Source organism: Cyprinodon tularosa, unplaced genomic scaffold, assembly GCF_016077235.1.
Source record: "Cyprinodon tularosa strain WSP-4 unplaced genomic scaffold, ASM1607723v1 ctg599, whole genome shotgun sequence".
Lineage (NCBI taxonomy): Eukaryota > Metazoa > Chordata > Actinopteri > Cyprinodontiformes > Cyprinodontidae > Cyprinodon > Cyprinodon tularosa.
The window spans coordinates 5,403-32,042 of record NW_024039339.1 but is presented as its reverse complement, the minus strand read 5'-3'; the positions used below and the strand labels follow the sequence as shown (position 1 = coordinate 32,042).

General features: G+C 42.0%; 1 protein-coding gene across 1 annotated transcript; it reads right to left on the bottom strand.

Annotated features, from left to right (window-relative positions):
- Window positions 1-1,748: 1,748 nt before the first annotated feature.
- Window positions 1,749-26,640, bottom strand: sfrp1a (secreted frizzled-related protein 1a). Its single transcript, XM_038306974.1, has 3 exons — window positions 26,007-26,640; window positions 22,154-22,234; window positions 1,749-2,940 (listed from the first exon to the last, which is right to left on the bottom strand). The coding sequence occupies exons 1-3, from the start codon at window positions 26,524-26,526 to the stop codon at window positions 2,615-2,617; spliced, it is 927 nt and encodes a 308-aa protein (XP_038162902.1). The 5' UTR covers window positions 26,527-26,640; the 3' UTR covers window positions 1,749-2,614.

The following is a 26,640-nucleotide window of genomic DNA, read 5'->3' as shown; positions in this document are numbered from 1 at the left end:
CTGCAATAACCCAGTATAATAATCCTGCTTTATAAAAAGTCTGACTTGTTTCCGGAGTTGGACTCCACCACTGTTGCCCTTTGTCACCAATATATTCATAACTTTCATGGACATAATTTCTAGGTGCAGCCAAGCTGTTGAGGGGATCCGTTTTGGTGGCCTTAGGATCGTTTCTCTGCTATTCGCGGATCAAGTGATCTACAGCTCTCACTGGAGCAGTTCGCAGCCGATTCTGGAGCGGCCGGGATGAAGATCACTGCCTCCAAATCCGAGACTATGGTCTTGAGCCGGAGAAGGGTTGAGTGCCTTCTCCGCATTGGAGAGGATGTACTGCCCCTAGTGGAGGAGTTTAAGTATCTTGTTCACGACTGGGGAAGATGGAGCGGGAGATCGATAGGCTGATTGGTGCAGCGTCTGCTGTGAAGTATGCGCTGTACCGGTCTGTGGTGGTGAAGAGAGAGCTGAGCCAAAATGAGAAGCTCTCGATTTAGCGGTCGATCTACGTTCCTACCCTCATCTATGGTCATGAGCTTTGAGTCATCACCAAAAGAATGAGATCCCGGATACAAGCGGCTGAAATGAGTTTCCTCCGTAGTGCGTCTGGGCTCTCCCTTAGAGATAGGGGGAGGAGCTCAGTCATCCGGGGAGGACTCAGAGTAGAGCCACTGCTCCTCCACATCGAGAGGAGCCAGCTGATAAAGTTTTCGGGGTATGTCCCATTTGGAGGAGACCCAGGGGGAGATCCAGGACACGCTGGAGGGACTAAGTTTCTCGGCTAGCCTGGGAGCGCCTTGGGATTCCCCCGGAGAAGCTGGACCAAGTGGCTGGGGAGAGGGACGTCTGGGCCTCCCCACTGGAGCTGCTACCCCCGCGACCCGACTCCACTGTACCGGCGTCCAGAAAACTCCACAGACGCTGTTAGATTCACATCTGGATATAATGTGGAGACGGAATCAACACACAAACAGCTATAGGAGTTATTTAAAGCATCTTTAAAGCCAAAGCGGACAAAATTAGAGAAAACTCCTCCTTTGTAGTAAGGATGGAACGGTTTATGAAAACCGTCCGAGCCGTTCGGTTCGACTGTCTCGGTTCGGTTCGCGTGTGTTTCGTTCGGTTCATGCGCTGCTCCTTTTTCTCATAGGCGAAGCGTTTACACTCCAGAGCAGAAGGTGGCGGTACTGCGACCAAAGCCAACTACCAGTAGTAAACAAGAAGAAGAAGAAGCGAAGCAGCGTAGCCGGGTATAGCAGAAAAAAATCAGTTGTTGTGGAGAATTGTGTGGGTATGGCGAGTGGGAAAGAACAGGAGTTGGAAGACGCGCCAGCAGCACTTTATAGGTCTGCTGTATGGGAGCGCTTTGCATTTAGAGTGACCTACGATGACGGCGGAAAGAAAGCTGTGGATAAAAGTGCAACAGTGTGCAACACGTTTTGTTTATGCTACCAGCAACACGACCAACATGTCATGCTAACAATCAACATATACCGAACCAAAAACCATGACCACGAAACCGTGAACCGAACCAAAGTTTTTTAATATCTGAGATCTTTTCATTTGGTCATTTTGTAAATAACAGAATGGTTGTTTGGATGGATTTCTTCTTCACATTTATAGTTCATGTTCTTGTACATTTTTCAGTTAAAATAAAGAAACACCGATCTCTGACCAAAGCTATTAGAATTTCGCAAACAGAAAAAGCTTTAAGTTCAGATATTTTGGTCAGTCAAAACTATGCAGTCAGTTCATTCTTTGTTACACCATTTTATTGATCATATTTTATGTAAAACTTATATGTACATGTAATAGGCAGCAATGAAATGCTGACATCACAATCTAACAAAAGGAAATAGTGCTAAAAAAGGACCAAAATCGCCAAAGCAGAACAGACAAGTAGAAAATGTTTAGATCCACGGCGCCAAATGAAGCATTTTAAACAAAACACATAAATCATCACTATCAAAAACTTTGCAATGTACATAAAAAACAAAAAAAAACATTTACTGTAGGTCTTATTTTAACAAGTATTTACCAGCACTATTTTATACTCTGTGTGTCAAAGCTCACACTTGTTTTAAATGCAAACTGAAACAGCCGTTTCTGGAGACTTTTAAGGATTGGTTTCCTCCTGGAAATATTGTTAGCCACCATTAGCATATCAGAGAAGAGACAAACTGCTGATAAATTGGAACAATAACACTATTTATAAAATATACTATTTTCAGGCACAGAAAAAGTTGAACTTGACATCATTTATGTTATTTTGTTTAGTGGCTATTTGCACATAATGCATGTTTTATAGCTTGACATTTGCCATCCCAAACGTGTCAACAGCATGGACCTCTGCTAACTTTTAGAACCATCAGGGTTTGGTCAGACTAACCAACCCGTCCTCTGACCCGGCAGACCAACAGTCTTTTCCTTGAACTGAAAGGCAAAAACAAGAAGAAACTCAACCTTTTCGTCGTCATTCCCCAATGCATTTATCGTAAACTTAACAGCGGACATATGTGTAAATATACAAAGATTTAGGTAGATAAACAGGACGATAGAAGCAAAGTTTGCCAGTTCATACGTGGAATAAAACGCCTGCAGATTTGGGAGTGTATGTGTACTATTTGAAGACGTTAGTGAATTCGGGACATTTGTGGGTTTTGAGTGTTTTCATGGCCTTTTTGAACTCCTTGTTGGACTTGTCCCACTTGTGGATGCCTGTGAGGAGGTACTGCTTGTCCACCTTCCGGCCCATGATCAGGTACTGGTTTGTCAGGTTGTCTAGCTGTTGGCAGGGGCAGTCTGCACCGTTCTTCAAGTACAGCACCAGCTTCTTTGTGTCCTTTTTCTTTAGGTTTCCTGCTTTGACCATCTTCTTCCTCTTTTGCAGGATCACCTTGCGGTCTGTGTTTTCTCGTTTCACCTCCTTTATCTTGGCCTTGATTGCTGTTGTGGAGACACAATGAGAAAAGATTGAGAAAACATTTTGTCCAAGTACAATCCAGCAGCTAAAGACTACCTTGTTAAATAGTGGAAAATAGAGACCTATACTAATGTATCAGATGGTGGTAATATCCTCACAGTATCATGGCTATGGTAGGGTAGGGTTTTGGTCAGGGGGGGATTTACCATTAGGCAATAATAGGCAGTTGCCTAGGGCCCCACATTCCTGGGGGCTCCATAAAACTCTGTTTCCATGTATGGTTAATACAACTATTCCTTATTTCTGCACATTAATTATGTTTTTGATAAAACGCTCAGTGTCCACCATATTGGATCAGTCCATTTGCTGCACATGTTCAGAAAGGTCCAAACAGACAGCAGCAAACCATTTGAAAACAAACCATGCAAAGAGCAGTGTTGCCAACTTAGCGCTTTAGTCGCTATATTTAGCCACTTTTCAGACCCCTCTAGCACTTTGATTTCTAAAAAGCTCCTAGCGCCAAATCTAGAGACTTTTTTCTGCTACTGGAGACTTTGGAGACAACATCTAAAAGCAGCGAACTCTGCTCTCCAGAGCGAGTAGATTGGTAACCCCGCCTCCTGCTCTCCTCTATCTTGTCTGCTGTCATGATTCATGCAGCTATTATTTCATCCAAATGAAAAATGGAGAACAGATAAGCAGATCATGGCTTGTCTACAGTGAAAAGAAGGACTGGGTTATTTACTTTGGCCTTTTTGGAAACACAGGAAGGAGCAATCAGCTAAGTGAGCTTAGTGCTTGGAAAAAATCTTTCATTCCTTTAGAGACAGCATGAAAAGTCAGCTGAGTACAAAACATAGAGAGGAAAACAAGAAGAAAAGGGACAAGAAGAGAGGGACACAACCTAGAACAGATAATGGATGTCTATTCTATTAACATTTCTCTATCTGGAGAATGGGGCTGTTTGATGTGTTGTCTTCTCCATTCAGAGGGCCCCCTGCCTGTCTTTGCCCAGGGCCCCACATTTCCTAAATCCGCCCCTGGTTTTGGTTAAACCATGGCTAGTTGTCCTCAATTCCAAGACAAGACAATAATACTAATATGGCCACCTGTTATTAATTAGGTTTACATGGACATCAGTAATTGGAATTACATCTGGTCTTGTTTAAAAATGTGTCATGTCAGAATATTGGCAGGAATTGGATAAAATTATAATCTAGAGAGGGAAGCTTTAAGGTCAGTTAATCTGAATAACCTTATTTATACTTCACGCCAATGGTATGTGTCTATAGGTGTCAAGTAACACAAATACTTTGTTCCTTATTGAGTACTTTTATGAAGTAAGTAACCTTTTACTTCTATTCATTACATTTTAAAACTAGACTCCTTAGTTTTGTTCCATTTAAGCTCATTTTCATTCTGGCTTTTTGGTATTTAAAAAAAAAATAAAAACCATGTAAATAATTAGTTTCATCCAGACAACTAATTTTTTTGTGGTTGGACTCGGTGCTGCTCCAACCTATTGTTCACTGCATTCCAAAAGAAATAGTTTTTGAAGATGATGCAAAGTTAAATTTGACACTGTTACCATTATTTATAGTGATATATTTAAGATGAAGTTATCATCCAGAATGGTAGAAAATTTTTCTTTTAATTTGGTAGAGCAGTAAGGCTTCAATCCTTAATATTTTTCCTGCATTACTTTTACTTTTAAACAGCAGGATTTATACTTCTACTGGAGGAATAAACATTAATACTTTCTACACCTCTCGATGTTCTGGCTTTACATGACATGTTTTAGTCTGATCTGCCGTATTATTCTAATTATTTATGTCATTATAAACGGTACAATAGGAATAGATTTAGTTTGTAAATGTAAATCTAAATAAGTCATTTTTTCTTAAAATAAACAGACACTTTGCCAATGGAACAAGACAATATACATTTGAAATAAGAAAAATCAATTGCATTGTCTTATTTCAAGTGCATATTATCTAATTATCTTATTTTAAGTGTAAAAATACTCATTCCATTGGCAGATCATGTTATTTACCTGCTCAAATTGAGGGTAAACACACTTGATATAAGAACATTTTACTTAATTTCAGATCGTTTTGCAGTTTATGATTTAAAAAAAAAGAAGCTTTTCCTTCTGTTAATCTGCTCTATACTCAAGTGGAAAAGTTTTAATTTCATAAAATGTCTTCTTTAAGGAAGCTTTGGGTATCTGATTATTAAGCGATTAATTGAAAGAAATAATCATCAGTATAAATTAGGGATGCACGATATAATCGGCCCCCTATCGGTATCGGCCTTAAAACTGAATATCGGACATCGGCCACCCCACCGATATTTAACCCGATATTTGATCAGCTTCTGAGTTTCTAAAGTCTAAAAAAAAATTAATAAATAAATAATACTTCTTCTTCTTCCTCAAAAACTTCTTTTTTACAGACTTAAAAACTTCTAAAGATGAGGGCAAAAATATTGATCCATTAAAATATCCCAATATCTTCATATGCTGATATATTGCCATTTAAAAACACAAGATCAATCTCTTTTACCAATGAAATATTGCTATATGTCATCGTTATGCTACGAAATCCCCTGAAAATTCACGAAATGTTGCCATATTTTTATATGTTGATATATTGACGCGGTATCGATCTATTTTACTAACAAAATCTCACAAGAATTTGCAAAATATCACGAGAGTTTGTAACAGAACGATGAAATTTCGCCAGATTTTGAAAGTAAAATAGATTTTAAAAATCAATTTGATATCAGCATATGAAAATATATTTGAGTATATTATTTTTCCAAGTGTCAGAAATGGATAACAAAACTGCTATTTTCAATGACTACTTATTTTTGTCCAGCTTTAACATCGGTATCGATATCGGTTATCGGCTACATGAGTTTTAAAATATCGGCATATCGGATATCGGCCAAAATCCCAATATCGTGCATCACTAGTATAAATTAATGGACAGCTTTAAGGACTTTCTACCAAAAAAAAATGTTCCCTAGCTGATGTTCTCTAAATATAGAGCAGAAAAGTGGTTTAGTTTTCCATCGCCAAAGGGTTCATTGTTATGTTAAACCATAAATCAGGCTCAGGATTAGAAGGTTTCAGGGAAAATTAAAACTTGATTTCACTCCCTGTTTTTTAAAAAGTAAATATTTCACAAACTTTGTTTTAGGAAAGAAATAACCAATGTTAAATACTTTCATCCAGGCTTGGCCGGTACATATATTGCAGTTCATGGTGAAGTTCTATGGAAATCAAAATGCAGAAAAATCATTTATAGGAATCAGAAGTTCCAGATCCGGTCAGTCTGGATTGATCAAACGAGGACTGGATCGGCGTTTGAAGCTGTGAGAAGGCCTTCCATTTAGTGCTGATAAAAAGCACCTGAGCAAAGGCCAAATTGTCCATCGTCAGCAGCAGCTAACAGTCAGTCTAGGTCTGTTTACACTGCAAAAAATCTAAATCTACACTAGTCAGTTTTTTTCTTAAAATAAGAGCAATTGTTCTTGAATTGAGGAGGTAAAAGAGACATTCTGCCAATGGAACAAGACAATTTACACTTAAAATAAGAAAACACAATTACATTGTCTTATTTCAAGTGCATATTATCTAATTATCTTATTTTAGGAGTAGAATTACTTATGCAATTGGCAAACTATCTCATTTACCTTCTCAAATTAAGGGTGAATACACTTGATTTAGGAAAGTTTTACTTATTTCTAGATTGTTTTTGCAGTGTACTGTATTCCTGCTCGTCGCCCAGGTTTGCACGTCTCTAAAGCCATGAGAGGTTTTGTCACATCAAGGACCGTTTGTTTGCATCCACGAATCTTTGTGTTTCTATACTCTTTTTCACAAGGCTTACTAATGTTCTGCCACCATATTTTTTCAACCCGACAACCAAAATGTCATGGCAACAGTTTTAAAGCAGTGGATGCCTTTTCAAACCTTTTTTAAATTTAGCGTCGTCAGACATGCCATGGCCTTCATCAGCTAACACAACAGGGTGATACAAGAACCGCCTTCTTTTATCTTCAAAATAAGAATCTAACACAAAAATAAACGAGGATCTCAAGTCACACTCTTCGTGCGACATGACAATTTTGGAAGCGCAACCTATCTTTTAATATTTTCTCTAACAAATATTGTTTCATCTCCTTTAATCAGGTTTTTCCTTTCACATGGCAGCTCCTCCCTCCCTATATTTACCGCTCAAGCTGACAGTTTCATGGTGAATTCATTTTAAAAAATGACCAGTTTCTTTTATTCGAAACAATAAAAAGAACGACCACACGAACCACCTACAGCTGAATTTGGGAAGAAAAGGTGTTGATAGAAACGAGCCAATTTTTTAAAATGTAAGGAGTAGAAAGTACAGATATTTGTGTAAAAATGTGAGGAGTGGAAGTAAAAAGTCGCCATAAAAATAAGTAGTAAAGTAAAGTAAAAATATCAGAAAAATCTACTTGAGTACAGTAACAAAGTATTTCTACTTCGTTACTTCCCATCTCTGTGCATGGATAATAGGGAGAAACTATAAAGCACGCTGACTACACCCTGGCTTCCTTCTACGTTGCTCTTCATCGTTTACTTTCCTGATTTCATCAACGCTAACCCAGTTTGATGATGTCACCAGACACTAGCTTCGGGGTGACAGAGACGACACATCGACACAGCCTTTTATACCAATGGGAAGGGAGTCAACTGTTACTGGGTTGACCCATGTTTGAAAAACACTTTTTAACACGCTTTTTTTTAGTAGGAAATAGGCTTAAGATAGCCGGAGCTGAGAGTTTGTGAGAGTTGGAACTTTATTGTGGAAACAATAAGGATTGATTGGCTAATTTCAACCCTGGTCGCCTTTGGATAACTCAGTCCATCCAGTCTTCATCATGAGAAAAACACTTAAAGAAAATCCTTTTATTGTCCCACAATGGGATTGTGGTGTTAAAGCAGCAAAAGATTATAGTTAGAGTGATTACACAAATGTCTACCTTGAAAAGTGTATAAAAATAAAAGAACAAGTGAAAAAAAAATATATATATTACTGTACTCTACAGTATTTTTACAAATGGACCGTGGGCAAGTTCGACTGAATAAACTGAAAACTCGTCTTCATCACCCTGATCAAATTGTTCTGAGAGCTGTTCTAAACAAAATTTATTTTTGTTTTACAATTGTGTAAACAAAATTACGAATAAATCTGTCTAAGCTAAATCTAGGACATAGCCAATCAGCTTTGAAGCACACCTCCAAAGCCAATCCATAGTTCATCTTAAAAGGCCTCAGATCCACACCTGTCTGGTCCTGGGCTCAGGCGGTGGATGCGCTGTGACGTCATTCAGATGATCCCGTTTCCTCCCCCTCCAGCCCCTCCTCCACCATTGTAGCTAAAGCTTCATCAGAGCGTCATTCCTCCTGGACTCTCACTGCGTTATCTGTCTCATCTTAACCCGTCTGGCAGAACACTGCGCTGTTTAGCCTGGTTCTGCCAGAGGTTTCTTCCCAAAGGGGAGTTTTTCCTCTCCACTGTTGCCTCATGCTTGCTCATCATGGACAGGTTCTCTCAACCTGTGTGAAGCTCTAGTATCAGCTCACGCAGTCCACTGGATCTCCCCATAAAGCTCAGCAGACCGTCTCTCCAACCAGCAGTCTACAGACTGACCAACTCCATCTATCTCCACTCCTCCACCAGTTTCAGGCCGGGGGGGGGGGGGGGGCAGCCCTGTTCTTGACTCCTGTTCATGCATATCTATCAGAATTCAGCGCTAAGTTTCCTGTCGAGGTCTGAGCGCCAAAGACTAAAGTTATTGTCTCAATGAATTTCTTCTAATTGTCTTTTCTCTCCCTGTGAGTTTTTCAGATTGAAATATAAATGTTGTTGGGTCATCTGAAGAATGAATAATCAATATACAGTTGTGGACATTTATTTAACTGACTAAGGTAGAAACTGAGCAAAATCATCATGAATGGAAGAACTGGTTGAGGTTGTTGGGAACAGTGGTGGTTCTAGAGTCTTCCAGCTGCTGGGAGGAAGGATCTGTGATAACGCTCCCTGGTGCATTTAAGGTGCAGCAGTCTATCACTGAAGGAGCTGTCCAGTTTAGCAACAGCGTCATGAATGGGGGGGGGGGGACATTTCTACTGACTCATCTCCCCGCCTCTCCTCGGTATGATTTAAATGACATGCAGGGATATGAAGCATGATGACTCAGCCAAGTCACAGGACTAGAGCTGGGAAAAATCTGACCTTTATGTACAGTCAGAAGAAGCTACAGATCAGGAAATATAATTGATCTCCAGTAAAGAGGTTAAATGGTTAAAAAGGAAATATTTTTGTAGAATTTCTCATCATTTTTAAACTTTGACTTACAGAACTAGAACGGAAAACAAAGGAAGAAAACTTTTGTCCGTCTCCGTCTGCCCTCGTATCTGTTCTCACTAATTTAAGTCGAAAAGTGCTTCTCCTTCCTTCCACTGTATGAATAGTGCACATGTTAGGGATTAAGAGATTTATTCCCTTCAAATGCTCTTTTTAAGCAGGACTAATGCTCTGTGGAATCAAACTGGACGCATTACATAATTAGGGAGTCATGCTGGAGACATGAAAACGTCAATGGCCTCTAAACCCGTGATGCTCTGAACTTTCTCTGCACTTGGTGGGATCTGATCTTCTTAGCAGATCACAGAGGAACGTACAGCTCTTTTCAGGAAGGTAAACCGACTGTTTTTGTTTTCTCCTCCAAAAGTTAAAATTTCAATCACACAAATAAAACATGATGCATCAAAAGCACCTGTGTGGAAGATAATATATAAATGCAAAGAGAACCTTTACTTATTAGACCGTTTATTAAGAAAGGTAGCAATGTATTAAAAGACAAGATCGAAACCAGATGCAGAAAGGAAAACATAATCCTGATTTCTGATTAATTAACATGCATTACTAAGAAGAGGTAAATGAGCTGTTAATACCAATACATCTACTAATTTAATGAAACTTCTTCTGCTCATTGTTTTTCTTTTCAGTAAACTGCTGTAACATTTGGAAGTGACGGGGAGCTTCTCCTTAAAGTCTAAGAAATGAGCCGAGCAGATTTAGGATCAAACAAAGGCACAATCAGCAATAATTTATCAACTCTGCTCCAATAATTGTCTCCTTTTTTCACAGTTTCTGGGTGGAAGGGGAAGAATTATTAAAACCAGCCTATAACCACTGTAAGGATGTGAAGAAAACCCCCCCTGTACAGAGGAAACTAAATTACTAACTCCATTCACCTATCTAACTCTGCCCTGTTTCTAATCACTGTTCATCTGATCCACCTGCTCCTGCCTCTATTTAAGATGCTTGTTCCCGTTATCAGGACCAAATTATTCTTGTTCTCTCCAGCCAGAGGAGACGGTTACTTGGTGCTTCTAAATTTCCTGATCTTGACCTGTTCTGCCTCTCCACTACTGAGCCTGCCTGTTCCTGCCTGAACAGTCTTTGGACTGCTGGACCTCTTAGCCAGCCTATTCGGATCTGTTTGCCTGACCTGGCTTTGGACTCGTGGAACTCTGAGGCTACGTTCTCACTGCAGGCCTTAATGCTCAATTACAATTTTATTTTGCGTTGCCGTTCACATTTTCAAATATATGCGACTTGTATGTGATCTTCTGTGTGAACTGCATTAATCCTGTCACTGCTCTTAAGCTACATCCTTTAGCAATTGTAAGTTGCTAACCTGAGCCAATTGGTCTCCGCCAGTCATGTGACATTTGTTGCTAAGAGGCCATTTTAGGTGGAAAAGGCGTAGTGTACCGCGCCCGAGGTAAACAATTGACTAGGGATGCGCGATATAATCGGCCCCCTATCGGTATTGGCCTTTATCGGCCTTAAAACCGATATTTAACCCGATATTTGATCACCTTCTGAGTTTCTAAAGTCTAAAAAAAAAAATAAAAAAAAAAAATACTACTTCTTCTTCCTCAAAAACTTCTTTTTTACAGACTTTAAAGACAAGGGAAAAAATATTGATACATTAAAATATCCCATTATCTTCATATGCTGATATATTGCCATTTAAAAACACCATATCAATCTCTTTTACTAATTAAATATTGCTATATGTCATCGTTATGCTACGAAATCCCCTGAAAATCCACGAAATTTTATATTGATGCGGCATCGATCTATTTTACTAAAAAAATGTCACAAGAATTTGCAAAATATCACGAGAGTTTGTAACAGAACGATGAAATTTCACGAGATTTTGAAAGTAAAATAGATCGATACCGCGTTTTTAAAAATCTATTTGATATCAGCATATGAAAATATATTTGAGTTTATTATTTTTCAAAGTGTCAGAAATGGATGACAAAACTGCTATTTTCAATGACTACTTATTTTTGTCCAGCTTTAACATCGGTATCGATATCGGTTATCGGCTACATGAGTTTTAAAATATCGGCATATCGGATATCGGCCAAAATCCCAATATCGTGCATCCCTACAATTGACGTCACTTGGCGGAGACCGATAGCATGTCTAATTAAGCAGCTACTAACAGCTTGTTTCTACTTGCAGTGTTTCTGCATGGAGACTAGAAACTCCAGAGACTGAATGCTCCTCTGCTAAAGCTGTCTGAGCATCTTCGACATCATCTGTAAATATTGATGATCCTGCATCTTCACTGTCAAACCACGCTATCTAACGAGTTACCATGCTGCATCTAACACCAGTCCATGTCTTATAGGACATACCTTTGACAAACGTGAAATTGTTCACCAATATTGTGGATGTACAGTATATATATTTCTGTTGCTATGTGAAGTTGCCTGCTGGCTGAATTCTAGCTGTACATATGTTTACACACGAAAGAATCCATCCTGTCCCTCTGCCCTCTCAGTCCACCAATCGTTTTCCAGTTTCATGGTTTAAGGCGGGACATGCGGCTGTGACTAAAGAGCTGCTGAGCCCAAAGCTGATCCAACAAAGTAACTATTTATAACTTTATGTCAACATTAGTCATGGTGAGATGAAGCCTCATGAGACATTGGCCGTTTCTCAATGTGCGTTCTTGAGCGTTCTCGTGTGCTCGTGACACGTCATCAGCCTCAGCGCGAGTACCGTTCCAATTCTCAAGAACGCCAGATCGAGAACGCACCAAATCCCTGGATGTTGTTCTGGCCCCGCCCTCTTTATCGAGCATGCATGAGAGCAGACTTGTGCGTTCTTCAGACTGACCGCTTCCCCAGAATGCCCCGCGGCCGCAGCTTGATTCCGGACAGCGCTCACAGTGGTAAGTTAAACATTCCCTTTTCTGCTGCTGTTGTTCTTCAAAAGTACGTTTCGAAATCGTTTGAGGCGATAACATTATACATTGAAGCCTCCCTGTGTGGTCTGTTTACAGAGTTAGTGCGAAATAAAATAAAAAAAGTCAGACGTTGAGCGGACCAGAGTGACCAGCAGACCTCCGAGGGTAACCGCAGCCAGGGCTAAATTTACCCCGTCTGTAGTGCACTTCTCTCGGTCTAGTTATGTGTGAACTACCGCTCGTTCTGATGGCGGTTTTTTGCGGTTCGGTAATTTTTTTTTATGTTTTTTAAGCTTTAGAAATTAAAAATATTGTTTTCAAAATGTTTTGTGTAGGGAATAAATAGTTTTGACTGTTAAAGAAAAGCTAAACAATGTTGCCTGTGATGACGTCACGAGTACGCTTCTGTTCCAATACACATACGTGCTTGCGTGCTTGCGTTCTCGTCAAGTCCGATCTTCCTGCGTTCTCGCCAAGAACGGACTTGACGAGAACGCGAGTACGTACTTGAGAAACGGCTTCTGACTGTTTTGGCCAAATTCCTTCAACGATCCCAACAGTTCATGAAGCTTCATGTGAACATGTCGCCACCTACTGGTGGAGAGCAGAACTACAGCTAATAATATTATGCAAGTTTTTGCAAATGTTTTTCTTGCTTTATTTCCATTTAAAGTTCCTTTTAAATTCTTAATTATTGGTGCATATAATAAAGTCTTTTGTAAGTGTTTTTGTGTGTAAAATGTCTTAGAAGAAAAAAAATAATTTAAGGTACCCTAATTTTCTGCCACTTTAATGAAATAAGCTCAAGCAGACAGTGAAAGTGTCACATTATAATTTTTCCACAATATTTGGTTTTAAACGGGTTGGAAATTATGAGTTCTACAAATTTTTTGGCTAAACAACCCAATCTTATTTGGCAGTGTTTTTACTAGGGGTGTAAATGACACCCATCATGGCGATTCGATTCAGTATCGATTTCCTGACCCAACGATTCGATTATTTTCGATACCCAAGAATACGCCACAATACGATTCGATTAATTGGTTCATTTTATTATTTTTTTTACACCTTACAGGCTAGACAATGTTTTAAATTTGAAATAAATCAATGAAATCTGTAATATCGTTATGCTTTTTTTTTTTTTTTTTTTGAGAAACTACAGCAAATAACAGAAGTAGAAACAACTGGTGAAGTTTGACCCGCTAGAAGAGCGAGGTGCGCGAGAACGCTGGGACCCTTTTTCCACCTGGATCTCCTCTCTTTTTGGCCCTCATGTCCCTCCGTCGTCGGACTAAACTCGCCCCCACTTCCTCGCCGCCTCGGCCGTATCTAGACCCACAGCGTGTAGCTCAGACCACGCTTCAATACTGAGCATAAATCAAAAATGTCTGCATCAAGCTCACTGCAACACACTGCTGTAAGAGTATAACCAGGAAGCGAGGCAGGAGGGCAGAATAGGTTTAGCGCCACCGCAGCACGGGAGGGAAAATTACGCCCAGGAGCAAATGGATAAAAATAGACCGGAGGGAAAAAGAACATGAATCGATTCTCTTGCGGACGAGTCGATTCATCGATACAAAACCATTATTATTTACACCCCTAGTTTTTACCCAATCTAAATTGGTAAAAAGGCAAACCAATACAAATTAGTCACATAAGCAAAAATACTTCTTAAATATTATCGCGACTTTCAAAAGTCTAATGTGGGTCTTGAACCAACATCCTCAGGAAATGAAGCCAATGTCTTATAGCTGACGCCACAAGCAGTGGCATCTGCAGGGAAAAGCAATATTACTTAACACTAATGATTTTGATCACTACATCGTTTAATCTAAACGAAATAGTTTTAACCAACTAGATTGGTTGGAAAAACAACCAATCTATTAGAATCTATCCAAACTCTATCCAACTGACAGCAGCTCTCCTACAAACTCCCACATCTTGACTGAGTAGTGATTCTGTTTAAATGCCTGCCGAAGTTCTCGCACGGTCCGAACCACTTCCTGAAGCGATCACATGGTATAAGGTAGAGAGGCTTCAGGGAAACGCCCCCTCTACTACTCGACACACGCCTCATCTCGACAGAGTTTCTGTCATTTCCCAGGCTTCACATCTGCAGCTATGTGATTTTAGGCAGCGATGTTGGTGTAGAAAAATGTTTTTTCTCGTTTTGCTTTCCTAAAGCGAGGGGTTGACCGCTCCTCATAAGCTGAAAGCATCGGCCCTCTAGTTCCTATCTTTGCAGGCGTTCGCCACATCAGAAAAAGAAGCAACGAGTTGAGACAATGAGATTCCCATAAAACCTTAATCAAAGAAATAGATTATAGAGGGAGCAGATAATGAAATGGGATGAGATGTACTTCTGAAACCCAAATTAAAGAGATGCATCAGAAATGTCAGGGAGCTTTTCGCTACAAACCTGTTACCCCTTCAAAAAAACTGCACATCAAACATTTAAAAAAAAAATCCCCAAACTGCCTCAATCTGCTTTCGATCTGTCTTACATTACCAGGAGAAGAGATTGCGTAACTCCTCAGAAGTGTGAAGAGAACAGCAGCATCAGGCATAACATTTACCTCAGCTGAGCACACCTCCTTCCAGCTTCCAGTAAACGAGGTTTACAGAGAGCAAAAAAATGCTTCCTCTCTGCCAGGAAACAGATATTTTATACATGAATAGTCGGCGTCCATTAATAAGGACTCCGCTGATTCATTTCTCGACCCTCCCTGCGGGTTGCCAGCCAAGCGTCCCGACCGAGACCAGCAACATATCTTGTCTATCTATCATATCTGTCTTTGCTGCTCGGCTGGACGTTGAAAAAGCCAGGCTCCTAGAAACATGCCGTTACCCACCAACCACTTTTAGTCAAGCTGGAACCAGCAGGAACGGATCAGGATGATGGTCTTATCTTTTGACAGCGGGATAAAGTGTTTCATGATTAAAGCCAGGCATTTTCCACCATCTTATTCTTTTTTTTTTTTTTCCTCAGGACATCAGACTAAGTCCCGTTTGGCTTCAGGTGTCTAAATGCATATTTATAGTTGTAGTTTTCTTTTTGGACCAGAACCTAACTGGCAGGGAAACAAGCAGAGTTCTCTCTAAAGTCAGACACTTTTCTTTTTTGGTCATAATAAAGTCCCATTGAGCTCAGGGCTAAAATCTGACGCATTCCAGAAAGGGTTGTCCTCCCCGTTTGGTGCATCAGCCTCCGCCTGACAGTAAATCCGCCTGTGTATCCTCACTTGTCAGCTGGTTAGGGGACTTATGACAAGCAGGCAAAACAACATTTGTCTTCAGCAGACATGAAACAAGCCAACAATGCCACCCCCCCCCTCCTATGGCAAATGAGGACACACACAGAAAAAAGGCGAGTCCTATCACCACCACATAAACACCAGAACAATTCCTTAAACAAATGGAACCTTAACTCCTCCTGCAAAGCGATGGAAGGTCTGTTTCCAATGTGCATCCACTCCATGTTTGCTTTTTAAGGCGGCCGCATGTTCCAGCGAATAGAAACTATAAACGTCTGGCTTCTTCTGTGTAACATTCACATCAGCTGCTGATGTTTTCAGTTGAGCGCAGGGCTCTTTAAGCAAACCGTACAGCTGGAGCTGGCTTCTACTCAATCATTTTGGTATATTTGTACTTTATCATAAACATTTCAGTGTGCAGGTACGTCCTTCACTATTCCTCTCCTCCTGCCTAAAATGGAAACCAGCTGGTTTCCCTACGTTACACTTCCATAAATATCCACTACTGCCTAGGATGTTTCCATTTTGGTTTCATTGATCCTGATTTAAAAAAACAAACAAAACCAGGACCAGTAAAAATCACAACCTGTAAAATGGGTATAGAATGCTGCCGTGCAGCTCAGCATTGCTGTTGGGTAGAAAACTTTGATTTAAGTCTAATAAACTTTTTATGAATGATTGCCCTACTTTTTAAAAATTGTCAAGCTAACTAAATGTCCAATAAAGGAATTATTTTAGACATGCAAGGTTTCCATCCCAAAGCAAAAACTTCCTGATCTGCTATGAATTATGCATGAAGTAATCCACGCCTTTGTGACCACTCGGCTGGATTCCTGTAATGCACTTTATGTGGGGATTGCTGCGTCCTCAATTGCTCGTCTTCAACTGGTTCAAAATGCTGCTGCACGTCTTTTAACTGGCACAGGCACAAGTACGAGCACATTTCACCTATTTTAGCTTCACTCCACTGGCTGCCCATCCATCTTAGGATTCATTTTAAAATTATTTTATTTACTTTTAAAGCCTTGAATGATTTTTAGAGCATAAACAGTAGTGTATAGGATTTCCTAAAAGCGCGTTCACGAGTCTACGGAAACCGCGGCAGACCAAACCAGATGAAAGTGCGCATTCAGCGTCTGCTCTGCCGATAATGCAAGCGTAGAAGAAGAAATGTGCTGTTTACCTGTGCAAAGAAAGAAACAACGAAAGAAAAATGTCTGAGGACTTCAGTGTTGAGGAAGAGCATGAGTTCTTTGCCGAGCTGAATGCGCACTTTCATCTGGTTTGGTCTGCCGCGGTTTCCGTAGACTCGTGAACGCGCTTTTAGGAAATCCTATACACTACTGTTTATGCTCTAAAAACATTCTAAATGACTTCGTTTCGAGTAAATTCTGGATGCTACCCACTCAGGACACTTGGAATACATTGGACGAGCAGTATGGAGGAATATTGACATGTTTTTTGTGGACTTTTATGGACCTTTCTGCCTCGGGCGCCATAGACCTCCATTATTTGAATGTCAGCAGACAGCAAGAAGCCTCCCAGATCTCCAGATGCATTTGAGATATCAAAAAAGTACTCCAGAGTGTTGTTCAGCATGGGGGTGAGTAGAAAATGAAGGCTAATCATGTTTTGGGTGTACTATTCCTTTAAGCTCAGAGGGGATCGAGCGTTTTCTGTTGCAGCTCCAAAACTTTGGATTGGATTGCTGCTGCACATTAGAAAGGCCACCTCTCTGTCTCATTTTAAAACTCTTCTTAAAGCCCACCTCTTTTCTTTGGCTTTTGACTCCATGTAGAGTGTTGATTTTATGCATACACATGCATATTTTTATCCTGTGCGGGCAGTGCTTTTATTTTATTTTATTTACTTTTATTTATTTTATCTTTTTTGTGCAGCACTTTGGAAACCTTGTGTTTATTTAAATTGTGCTATATAAATAAAGTGGATTGGATTGAATTAAACACAGATCAATAAAATCTGCATTACTGAAAATAAGCAAAGAAAAAAAAAAAACATTCTTCTTTCTACTTTAGTGATTTTCACTTTATTTCTGATAATTTCCCCCTCGGTTACTGCAGCTCAGGGCGTCAAAGAAGATTTAAATTCATATATAGAGAGAAGCTACATAAATGCCTTGTAATTTCATGCCAATCCAGACCTAAATTAATGAATATGCCAACTAAAATGTAGAAATATTTAAAGGAACAGAGAAAATGTTTTAATAACTATACGAGGATTCGGATCAGATCCAGTCCGTGTTTTGCTGTGTGGAGAGCAGCGGAGGTGAGGGACCTGCGCCACATATCGAAAAAAGACCAGGATTTCCTAGCATTTATTACGACGTATTCCATTTGAAATTTTATCTTATCTTATCCGGACTAAGATCATCACTTTGTAAATTAATGAAGATTTGAAGCAAAGTACTTGAGTAAATATGAATAAACTATAAACTATAGAGCTGTTTTCTTTTTTATCAAGCTTTAATCCTTGCTCTAGTTTAGCCTCCTGATTTAGTCCCAGTTTTAGTCTATGTTTACCTCACAAGTAAAATAATTATTTCTCAGTTTCGTTGGAATTTAGGACTAATTAAACCAACAATAAACTAAACAAAATTCTTAAAGCTTTCAGATGTGATTTAAAAACCCATAGGAGATCCACAACAGAAAAGAACCATCGCATTTTATTTCTCAAAAGTTCAGCCAAGAAAAGACCGACCACATTCAGAGAGGATGTGCAGAAAGACTCAGTTATCCAGGATTGATAGAGGAGGAACCAGAGGGATTTATTACGGTCCATTAAATTATTTTGGATTTATCACTTTATTTAGGCCCCGTCCACACGAAGTCAAAACGAACACGAAACGCTAATATTTTCCAGAACGTTTGTCGTAAAGACGGAGACGTAAAATAAATGTGATCGTCCACACGAATGCATGAAAACGCTGCAAAATGTATGCCAGGCCTGTAAGTGGCGCTGTGGTGCCGAAGCAAAAATAGACGACGAAATGTTGGGCATGCGCACTAATATTTATACATGGTTGCCCTGCGGGTCCATTTTGGTGGTTCAGTCAAATTCAGGTGCTGAACTATGTGGTCGATATTGCTCTGTTCTTCCTGGAGATATTCCAGAAGAAGAAGATTCTGTTGTAAGCCAGACAGCAGGGTGAGTAGCATTAGCAGCAACCATTCAACACAGTACGGCGCCATTGTTGTTGTGATACTGTGTCGCGCATGCGTGTTTAGAGGCGACGCTATGACGCATGCGTGTAAGAAAAAAAAATGCGGTTAGAGCTTAAAGATGGAAACGCGAAAACGGCGTTTCAAAATCTTCCCACTCTGAAGGCTGAATAAAAAAAAGATCGTTTACAGACCCCCGAAACGCCGGCTTCGTATGGATGAGAGGCTGGTTTGGTGAAAAATTTGTGCGTTTAGGCCAGGGTTTGACTTCGTGTGGACGGGACCTCAGATTTAGTTTACATACGCATATATATACATACATATATACAGCAAAGCTATATGTGTATATATTTTATCTCTTTTTATTCTTATTTTTTGTCTTTATTATACTGTGTAGTTGGATGTATGTATATATATATATATAAAACTAACTGGAGCGTGTAACTAAAGTAATTTTCCTCTGGGATTATTAAAGTATTTCTGATTCTGATTCTGAAAAATTTTTAAAAACTTAATTTATATCACATCTACCAAAATGAAACATCAACAGAAATACTGTCTTGTGTCACGGTGAGTTTTTATAGAATCTACAGCCTCTTAGAAGCTCTAAATTGTCAATTGAAAACATGTAATAAGATAATGAGTTAAGATTTTTAATCCTTAGCCTATTACCAAATATTCATACACAGTTTAGTTTGAACTGGTTCCTGTATTAGTGCCATTAATCCAGTAATAACTCATTTATTTTGCATTTATTTTACTTGAGCTGCATAGAATTTTTAATAAACACAGTTGTGAAATTATTAGTTTACAGCAGATGCAGGTATTTTAGTAGAGCCCATACTTTTAGTTCAATTCTCTAAAAATAACCGGAATATAGAAAATAATGCAAATGGTGTGAAAATGTTCCAGATAACGATGGATCACTTATTTTTATTCAGTAACATTTTATGCGCTTTAAAAAACTCCACATTTTGCCACCTCCATCCTATAGCCGCACCATCCTCAGAGCCTTTCAGGGCTGCATGTCCAAACTATTTCTGAATCTCACTGCAAGGTTTGGTGAAAAGTTGGCAGCCGTGGAAATGTCATTTTTTTCTGTTTCCTCTAAAGTTTAACTAAATTTTCCTAGAAAATCATTTTCAGAAAATAAAGTCATGGAAAAGAGGCAAAGCCTTCAGGCTGGAAGGACATTTCAGGGAATTTATTGACTTTTGTGTGATGTTCTAATAAAAAGTGTTACCCAACAGACCTTACCTTTTTATTTGCTATTAGCTTTTATTAGTTAACAAAGTCCCTTTTAATTTGTTGTCATAAAACCCTCAATGGAAAACTAATGACAAAAGAATCCAATTTACTTCAAAATACTTTTCACATTTCTGAAAATGAGTTTTCTTGTGTTTTTCCATCCAGCAGTTTTTAACAGCTGACAGTCTGTAAAAGTTCCTCCCTAACGCTGGACGGCCCAGACACAGGAAAAAACATCCGGCTACGCCGCCGCCACAAAAACACGTCAACGACCCCAAATCATTAGTCAAACGACTCTTTCCTCCAGCAAAGTGTCAGAGCTTCACCTAAACAACGAGCTTTAAGCTGAACGGCAGAATATCAAAAGTTTGCATTTATGCCTTTAGTGATTCAGGCAATCAGAGGAAGGATGAAAATGCGGGCAGGTGTGCAGGTAGGTGCAGCGCGTGTCTGCAGGTGTGCAGGTGGGTGCAGCGCTTGTCTGCAGGTGGGTGCATCGCATGTTTGCAGGTGTGCAGGTGGGTGCAGCGCATATCTGCAGGTGTGCAGGTGGGTGCAGCGCTTGTCTGCAGGTGTGCAGGTGGGTGCAGCTTATGTCTGCAGGCGTGCAGGTGGGTGCAGCGCATATCTGCAGGTGTGCAGGTGGGTGCAGCGCTTGTCTGCAGGTGTGCAGGTGGGTGCAGCGCATATCTGCAGGTGTGCAGGTGGGTGCAGCGCGTCTGCAGGTGTGCAGGTGGGTGCAGCTTATGTCTGCAGGCGTGCAGGTGGGTGCAGCGCATGTCTGCAGGTGTGCAGGTGGGTGCAGCGCATATCTGGAGGTGTGCAGGTGGGTGCAGCGCGTCTGCAGGTGTGCGGGTGGGTGCAGCGCGTGTCTACAGGTGTGCAGGTGGGTGCAGCGCGTCTGCAGGTGTGCAGGTGGGTGCAGCTTATGTCTGCAGGTGTGCAGGTGGGTGCAGCGCATGTCTGCAGGTGTGCAGGTGGGTGCAGCGCATGTCTGCAGGTGTGCAGGTGGGTGCAGCGCATATCTGGAGGTGTGCAGGTGGGTGCAGCGCGTCTGCAGGTGTGCGGGTGGGTGCAGCGCGTGTCTACAGGTGTGCAGGTGGGTGCAGCACATGTCTACAGGTGTGCAGGTGGGTGCAGCGCGTGTCTACAGGTGTGCAGGTGGGTGCAGCGCATGTCTGCAGGTATGCAGGTGGGTGCAGCACATGTCTGCAGGTGGGTGCAGCGCATGTCTACAGGTGTGCAGGTGGGTGCAGCGCATGTCTGCAGGTGTGCAGGTGGGTGCAGCGTGTGTCTGCAGGTGTGCAGGTGGGTGCAGCGCATGTCTGCAGGTGTGCAGGTGGGTGCAGCGCATGTCTGCAGGTGTGCAGGTGGGTGCAGCGTGTGTCTGCAGGTGTGCAGGTGGGTGCAGCGCATGTCTGCAGGGTTGCAGGTGGGTGCAGCGCATGTCTGCAGGTGTGCAGGTGGGTGCAGCGTGTGTCTGCAGGTGTGCAGGTGGGTGCAGCGCATGTCTGCAGGTGTGCAGGTGGGTGCAGCGTGTGTCTGCAGGTGTGCAGGTGGGTGCAGCGCATGTCTGCAGGTATGCAGGTGGGTGCAGCACATGTCTGCAGGTGGGTGCAGCGCATGTCTACAGGTGTGCAGGTGGGTGCAGCGCATGTCTGCAGGTGTGCAGGTGGGTGCAGCGCATGTCTGCAGGTGTGCAGGTGGGTGCAGCGTGTGTCTGCAGGTGTGCAGGTGGGTGCAGCGCATGTCTGCAGGTGTGCAGGTGGGTGCAGCGCATGTCTGCAGGTGTGCAGGTGGGTGCAGCGCATGTCTGCAGGTGTGCAGGTGGGTGCAGCGCATGTCTGCAGGTGTGCAGGTGGGTGCAGCGTGTGTCTGCAGGTGTGCAGGTGGGTGCAGCGTGTGTCTGCAGGTGTGCAGGTGGGTGCAGCGCATGTCTACAGGTGTGCAGGTGGGTGCAGCGTGTGTCTGCAGGTGTGCAGGTGGGTGCAGCGCATGTCTGCAGGTGTGCAGGTGGGTGCAGCGTGTGTCTGCAGGTGTGCAGGTGGGTGCAGCGCATGTCTGCAGGGTTGCAGGTGGGTGCAGCGCATGTCTGCAGGTGTGCAGGTGGGTGCAGCGTGTGTCTGCAGGTGTGCAGGTGGGTGCAGCGTGTGTCTGCAGGTGTGCAGGTGGGTGCAGCGCATATCTGCAGGTGTGCAGGTGGGTGCAGCGCATGTCTGCAGGATGCTTACCGAACTCGCTGGCACACATGTGCTCCAGCATGGTGTCTGTTTTCATTTCGTTGTCACATGGAGGACAGATGGGAGAGTAACCTACGAAGGGAAACAAAAATAGAAATACAAATTAGGATTAGTCAGAAATCAGCAGGAAGAATAAAACCTAAAAAAACTGAAACTAGTTCTATTGGGTTCCAGATTTTTTCTCCTGTAGCTGATGTCAGGAACTTTGTTTCTGGTGATCTGGAAAATGTTCTCAGCTTTTACAGATAGAGTAACTTAGAGCAGTAAACTCTCCTCTTCACTTTCTAAACAGCTTTAATAACAGATCTGCTTAAGCCGGGCATTCACTGTGGGATATTTTCAATCATTACACGCAGCTACAGCTCAAACTGTACGACTGTTCTATGAGCCCCAATGCAGCCTGGTTAAAAGCCATAGAATGAATGTTATGGTTTGATCATGAATATTTAGATGAGCTGTGCTCTGATTGGTCGGTTTACAACGATCCAAGCTGCTGAGCAAAGAAGCATCATAGCAACAAGCACTCACTCACTGAAACATCAGATTGTTGATATGGTAGGGGGACCAGACGTCCTCTTTTTCCAGGACATGTCCTACTTTCAGACCTAAAAAAATGTCCGGGGGGAATTTCAACATCGTCTAGGATTTTGGTTGCCTACAGTGAAGCAGAACCGTCAGCTCCGGGGCTGGTACAGTGCAGGGAGCCAGCGAGGGACAAAACGACTGAACCCGACCCTGTGAGGGTAGCCTGGACACCGGCGGCCCCATGCTTTCCCCCGCCCGTCCTCAGTCAGAGGACGGGCAGCTCATGGCTCTCTGCTGAAGTCCTCCCTCGGGCCGCGAACCAGTGGGCTCGTCTGGATGTCAATTTCGGGGCGTGACAAGAGTCGAGGCCAGAACCAAACAAGGCAACATCTCCGAGTTTACGTCAACTCTTTGCTTCGTTTGGATTTGTCCGTTTTATGGTGGAAGTTTAGAATAGTGAGATTTGCAGAGAAAGGAGGAGTTGATGGAGTTTGAACTTCTCTGTACGTCTATTTCATCCACTGAACTATCGTTATTCATCAATAACAACGAAAACTCAGTTTGCATTCTATGACCCCTTTAAAAGAAATAATAAATAGTATTGATATTCAGTTCCAGCTTATTGGAATGGATGTACGTTCGCTGGTTCATGGAGAACAAGCTTCATTGTGGAGGCTGAGGGTCGGCAATTCCAGTTCCTGAAGGCCGGCAACATTTCCATCCATCCTAGGTCCCAAACACCTGAATGAAATGGCTGAGTTACCTCCTTGGTATGCAGTCAGTTCCTCCAGAGACTTCCTAAGCATCTAATTATTTGGTTCAGGTGTGTTGAACCAAAGGAGCATCTAAAAGTTGCCCTCCCCTTGTGTAGGCCAATGCTTTACCGCCACCGTTTCATCGTCATAATACTGAAAACCGTCCCTCTGTGCCAAACAGCTGACTCTACTTTTCATTACTTAAAGCTTTTATAATCTGTCAGAGGATTCCTGCAGCTCTGATTTAAACAGAACCTGGCCTGCCGGGTCGACCCGATCAATCAGCCACATAGAGCAGGTAAGGCGGAGACCAGCAGCCTTCAAATAGCTGCCAGCTGTTCCATACGTGTCTTTAACATCAGCTTGTGAAAGTAGCACCCAGGTGCTAAACAGTTTGGAAAAAAGGCCCCTGCTTCCAGAGTCAGCAGGTCTTTGCTGGTAGGGGCCCTTTAAATCCATTAGCAGCAGTCTGCAGGGGGAGCTGACCTCTGTTAACATTTGCTAACAGCCAACCAACACCACTCTGCATTTGTTCTTTCTTTATCAGCCTCTTTGCTAATGATGTTAACAGAAAAGCTGGTAGGAAATCACTGATTTCATTTATCGCTAAAGTTGACAAATGATTGCAGGCGGCGTCTAGAAGGACAGAGCATGTGTGGTCCCCGCTCTCACCCTCAGAAGGCAAAAAAAACAACTTCCCTCTCAGCCACTGCTCTTTAAATGCAAAACGCTCCCCTACAGATACAGTGGGAGTCCCCCCCTCCCCCGTTTATGCCTTCTGCTCAGTTCAAACATCTCTGAAGGCTCTATTTACAGCTTCAGATGGCAGTTTGCAGGCTGACGATGTGATGATGGAGGCCTCTCACTCCGCAGCTTCCTATGAATGACTCGGTTGTGCTTTCTCCATCCCTTATGTGCAGATGTTGAAAGGGACAAGCGTGGATGCCCAGACCAGACCAGAGGTATTTAGAGCCCATCAGATATTATAGCATTGGACCCTGCAGACGTGAGTTAATCCAACCGGTTGGGAAACCGCATGCAGTCTGGATTACAGTCCACATTATTCACACCGGGCGTCTTTCAGCTTTTCATCTCTCATCAGATTAAACGTGTTTGTCAGAGAGCAGAAGTAATGGATGCAGGTACTGCCTATTTCTTCGTTTTTATTCTTCTGCGGCTGGATTTCCTCCCGGCTTTGTCCTCCAAACTCAGCAAACACCTTAAATGACTCCCATCTGGAGTTTTTCTCCCTCCATATTTTGTGATCATTCAAAGTCAGCAGCAGGGAACTTTGCATTCACACTAAAGTGAGTGTTTAGGTAGCAGATTATAATGAAAATAAACCATTCACCTTTAGTTTCAGCTGTGCTGGGGGGTGGGTTAAATGAGACCAGATTTGGCTTTTCACAGTTCTCAATGTTCGTCCCCAAAAGGTCCTATTTGGTTTCTTTGTGCAGGGATTTGCATGTGCAAACAGCCCTTTACCACTGAAACAACATTCTCCAGCCAATTTAAGGGCGTTACAAGAGCTATCAGGGTGTTGACTTTTACACACTGCCAGAAGTTTTTGCTATTAGATAAGAAGCTTAAGCATAAAACCTAATACATGCTTTTTTCCCCTAAAGAGTAAATCCTACCTTGATTTAATAAATAGAGCCTAAAAAATAAATTCTGACTTATTTTGAAGTTGTTCCATATTTTCCAAAGGTCATTTAGGATGAATGTTTTCTGTTGTTTTGGTAAAACACGCCTCGTTTTAACGCTGCAATAAACAATAAACACAAGGACATTTAAATACATCATGTAACTGATGTAAAATCCTGCATGTTAAATAAATATTAAAACAAACATTTTCCTTCTTTTTTCTCTCCTTCCTGCAGAGGAGAATTTTAATTTACCCAACTTTATGAAAGTCCATTAAAACACTTTGATTTCAGCCCTCATCCACACAGGCCTAAAAAGTGCAAACACAACTTATCTTCACTGCATTTGCACTTTTTTCACCACTTTTCCTTTTCCTTAAGTTATTTATAGTTAAAGTTCCTTAAAGCAAAGACTGTTTTAAGCAGGAAAAAGCTCATATTTAACAGCATTATTCTGCTTATAGGTGAAACTTTTTTAATCCTTACAGAGTTGCAGAAATAAAGCCAAATCCTCCCCCAACTAGCCCTAAAACTTTATTAGTTTTTTTATTCGTAATCAACCATGTTATGACGTAATAAAAATGCAAACCTGAACCTTTTTAAATATGCAGATATGCATTATTTTATAATCACAGAAAGGCATTAATCAGTGATCATTTTAATGCTTATAAAAGTCCTAATAATCAAATATCTAGTGAATAATTTACAGCAGAAAAATCAAACATAAAATATCGATTTATTCATCTGGTTTTTAAATTCATTTTGGAATAACAGCATAAATAAAGAGTTTTATCATTTTATATTTTATTTTTCTTAAACTGCAAGTGATGGATGTTAAACTCCATCTTCAGTTTTCATTAAATACCTGATTTTATTTTGTTATTTTTGGTCATGCTTCTCCTCAGCTGTCACCCTCCTTACCTGCAGACTCCGGGCTCTCGGTGGCGTTGGGCGTCATGGAAATGCAAACATCATGATCGGGGAACTTGTCGCATGTGAGCATCTCCGGCCACGGGTAGCCGAACGCCTCCATGATGGGGGTGCAGCCGTCCCGCACCGCCTCGCACAGCCTGCGGCAGGGGAAGATGGGCCGATCCAGGCACACGGGCGCAAAGAGCGAGCAGAGGAAGACCTGCGTGCCCGGGTGGCACCTCTTGTGCACCAGCGGCACCCAGCTGCTGGCCTGCTGCTTCACCTCCGCCATGGTTTCGTGCTCCAGCAGGTTGGGCAGCAGCATCTGGGGGTAACCCACGCCGTAGCAGAGCCGCAGGTCCTCGGGGATCGCCAAGCACTGGGGGGTCTTCCCGTAGATGGGCCCGGTGTTGTACCTGGGTGGATCCCATTCCATGAAGTCGTACTCCTGTGCGCCGTAGGCCGACATGAGCGCCACGGTCCAAAGCATCCGGATCATCCTCCAGAGCAGAAGAGGAAGCGGGCTCATGGCTCGGTGTGATCGGGAAGCTGTGGGAGGATGCGGCGCGCGGAGCTCCTCGCTCTGCTGTCCTGCTTCTGCTTCAGGCTGCAGCCAAAGTTGGAGGAGCTTCAGCGGCCTGGA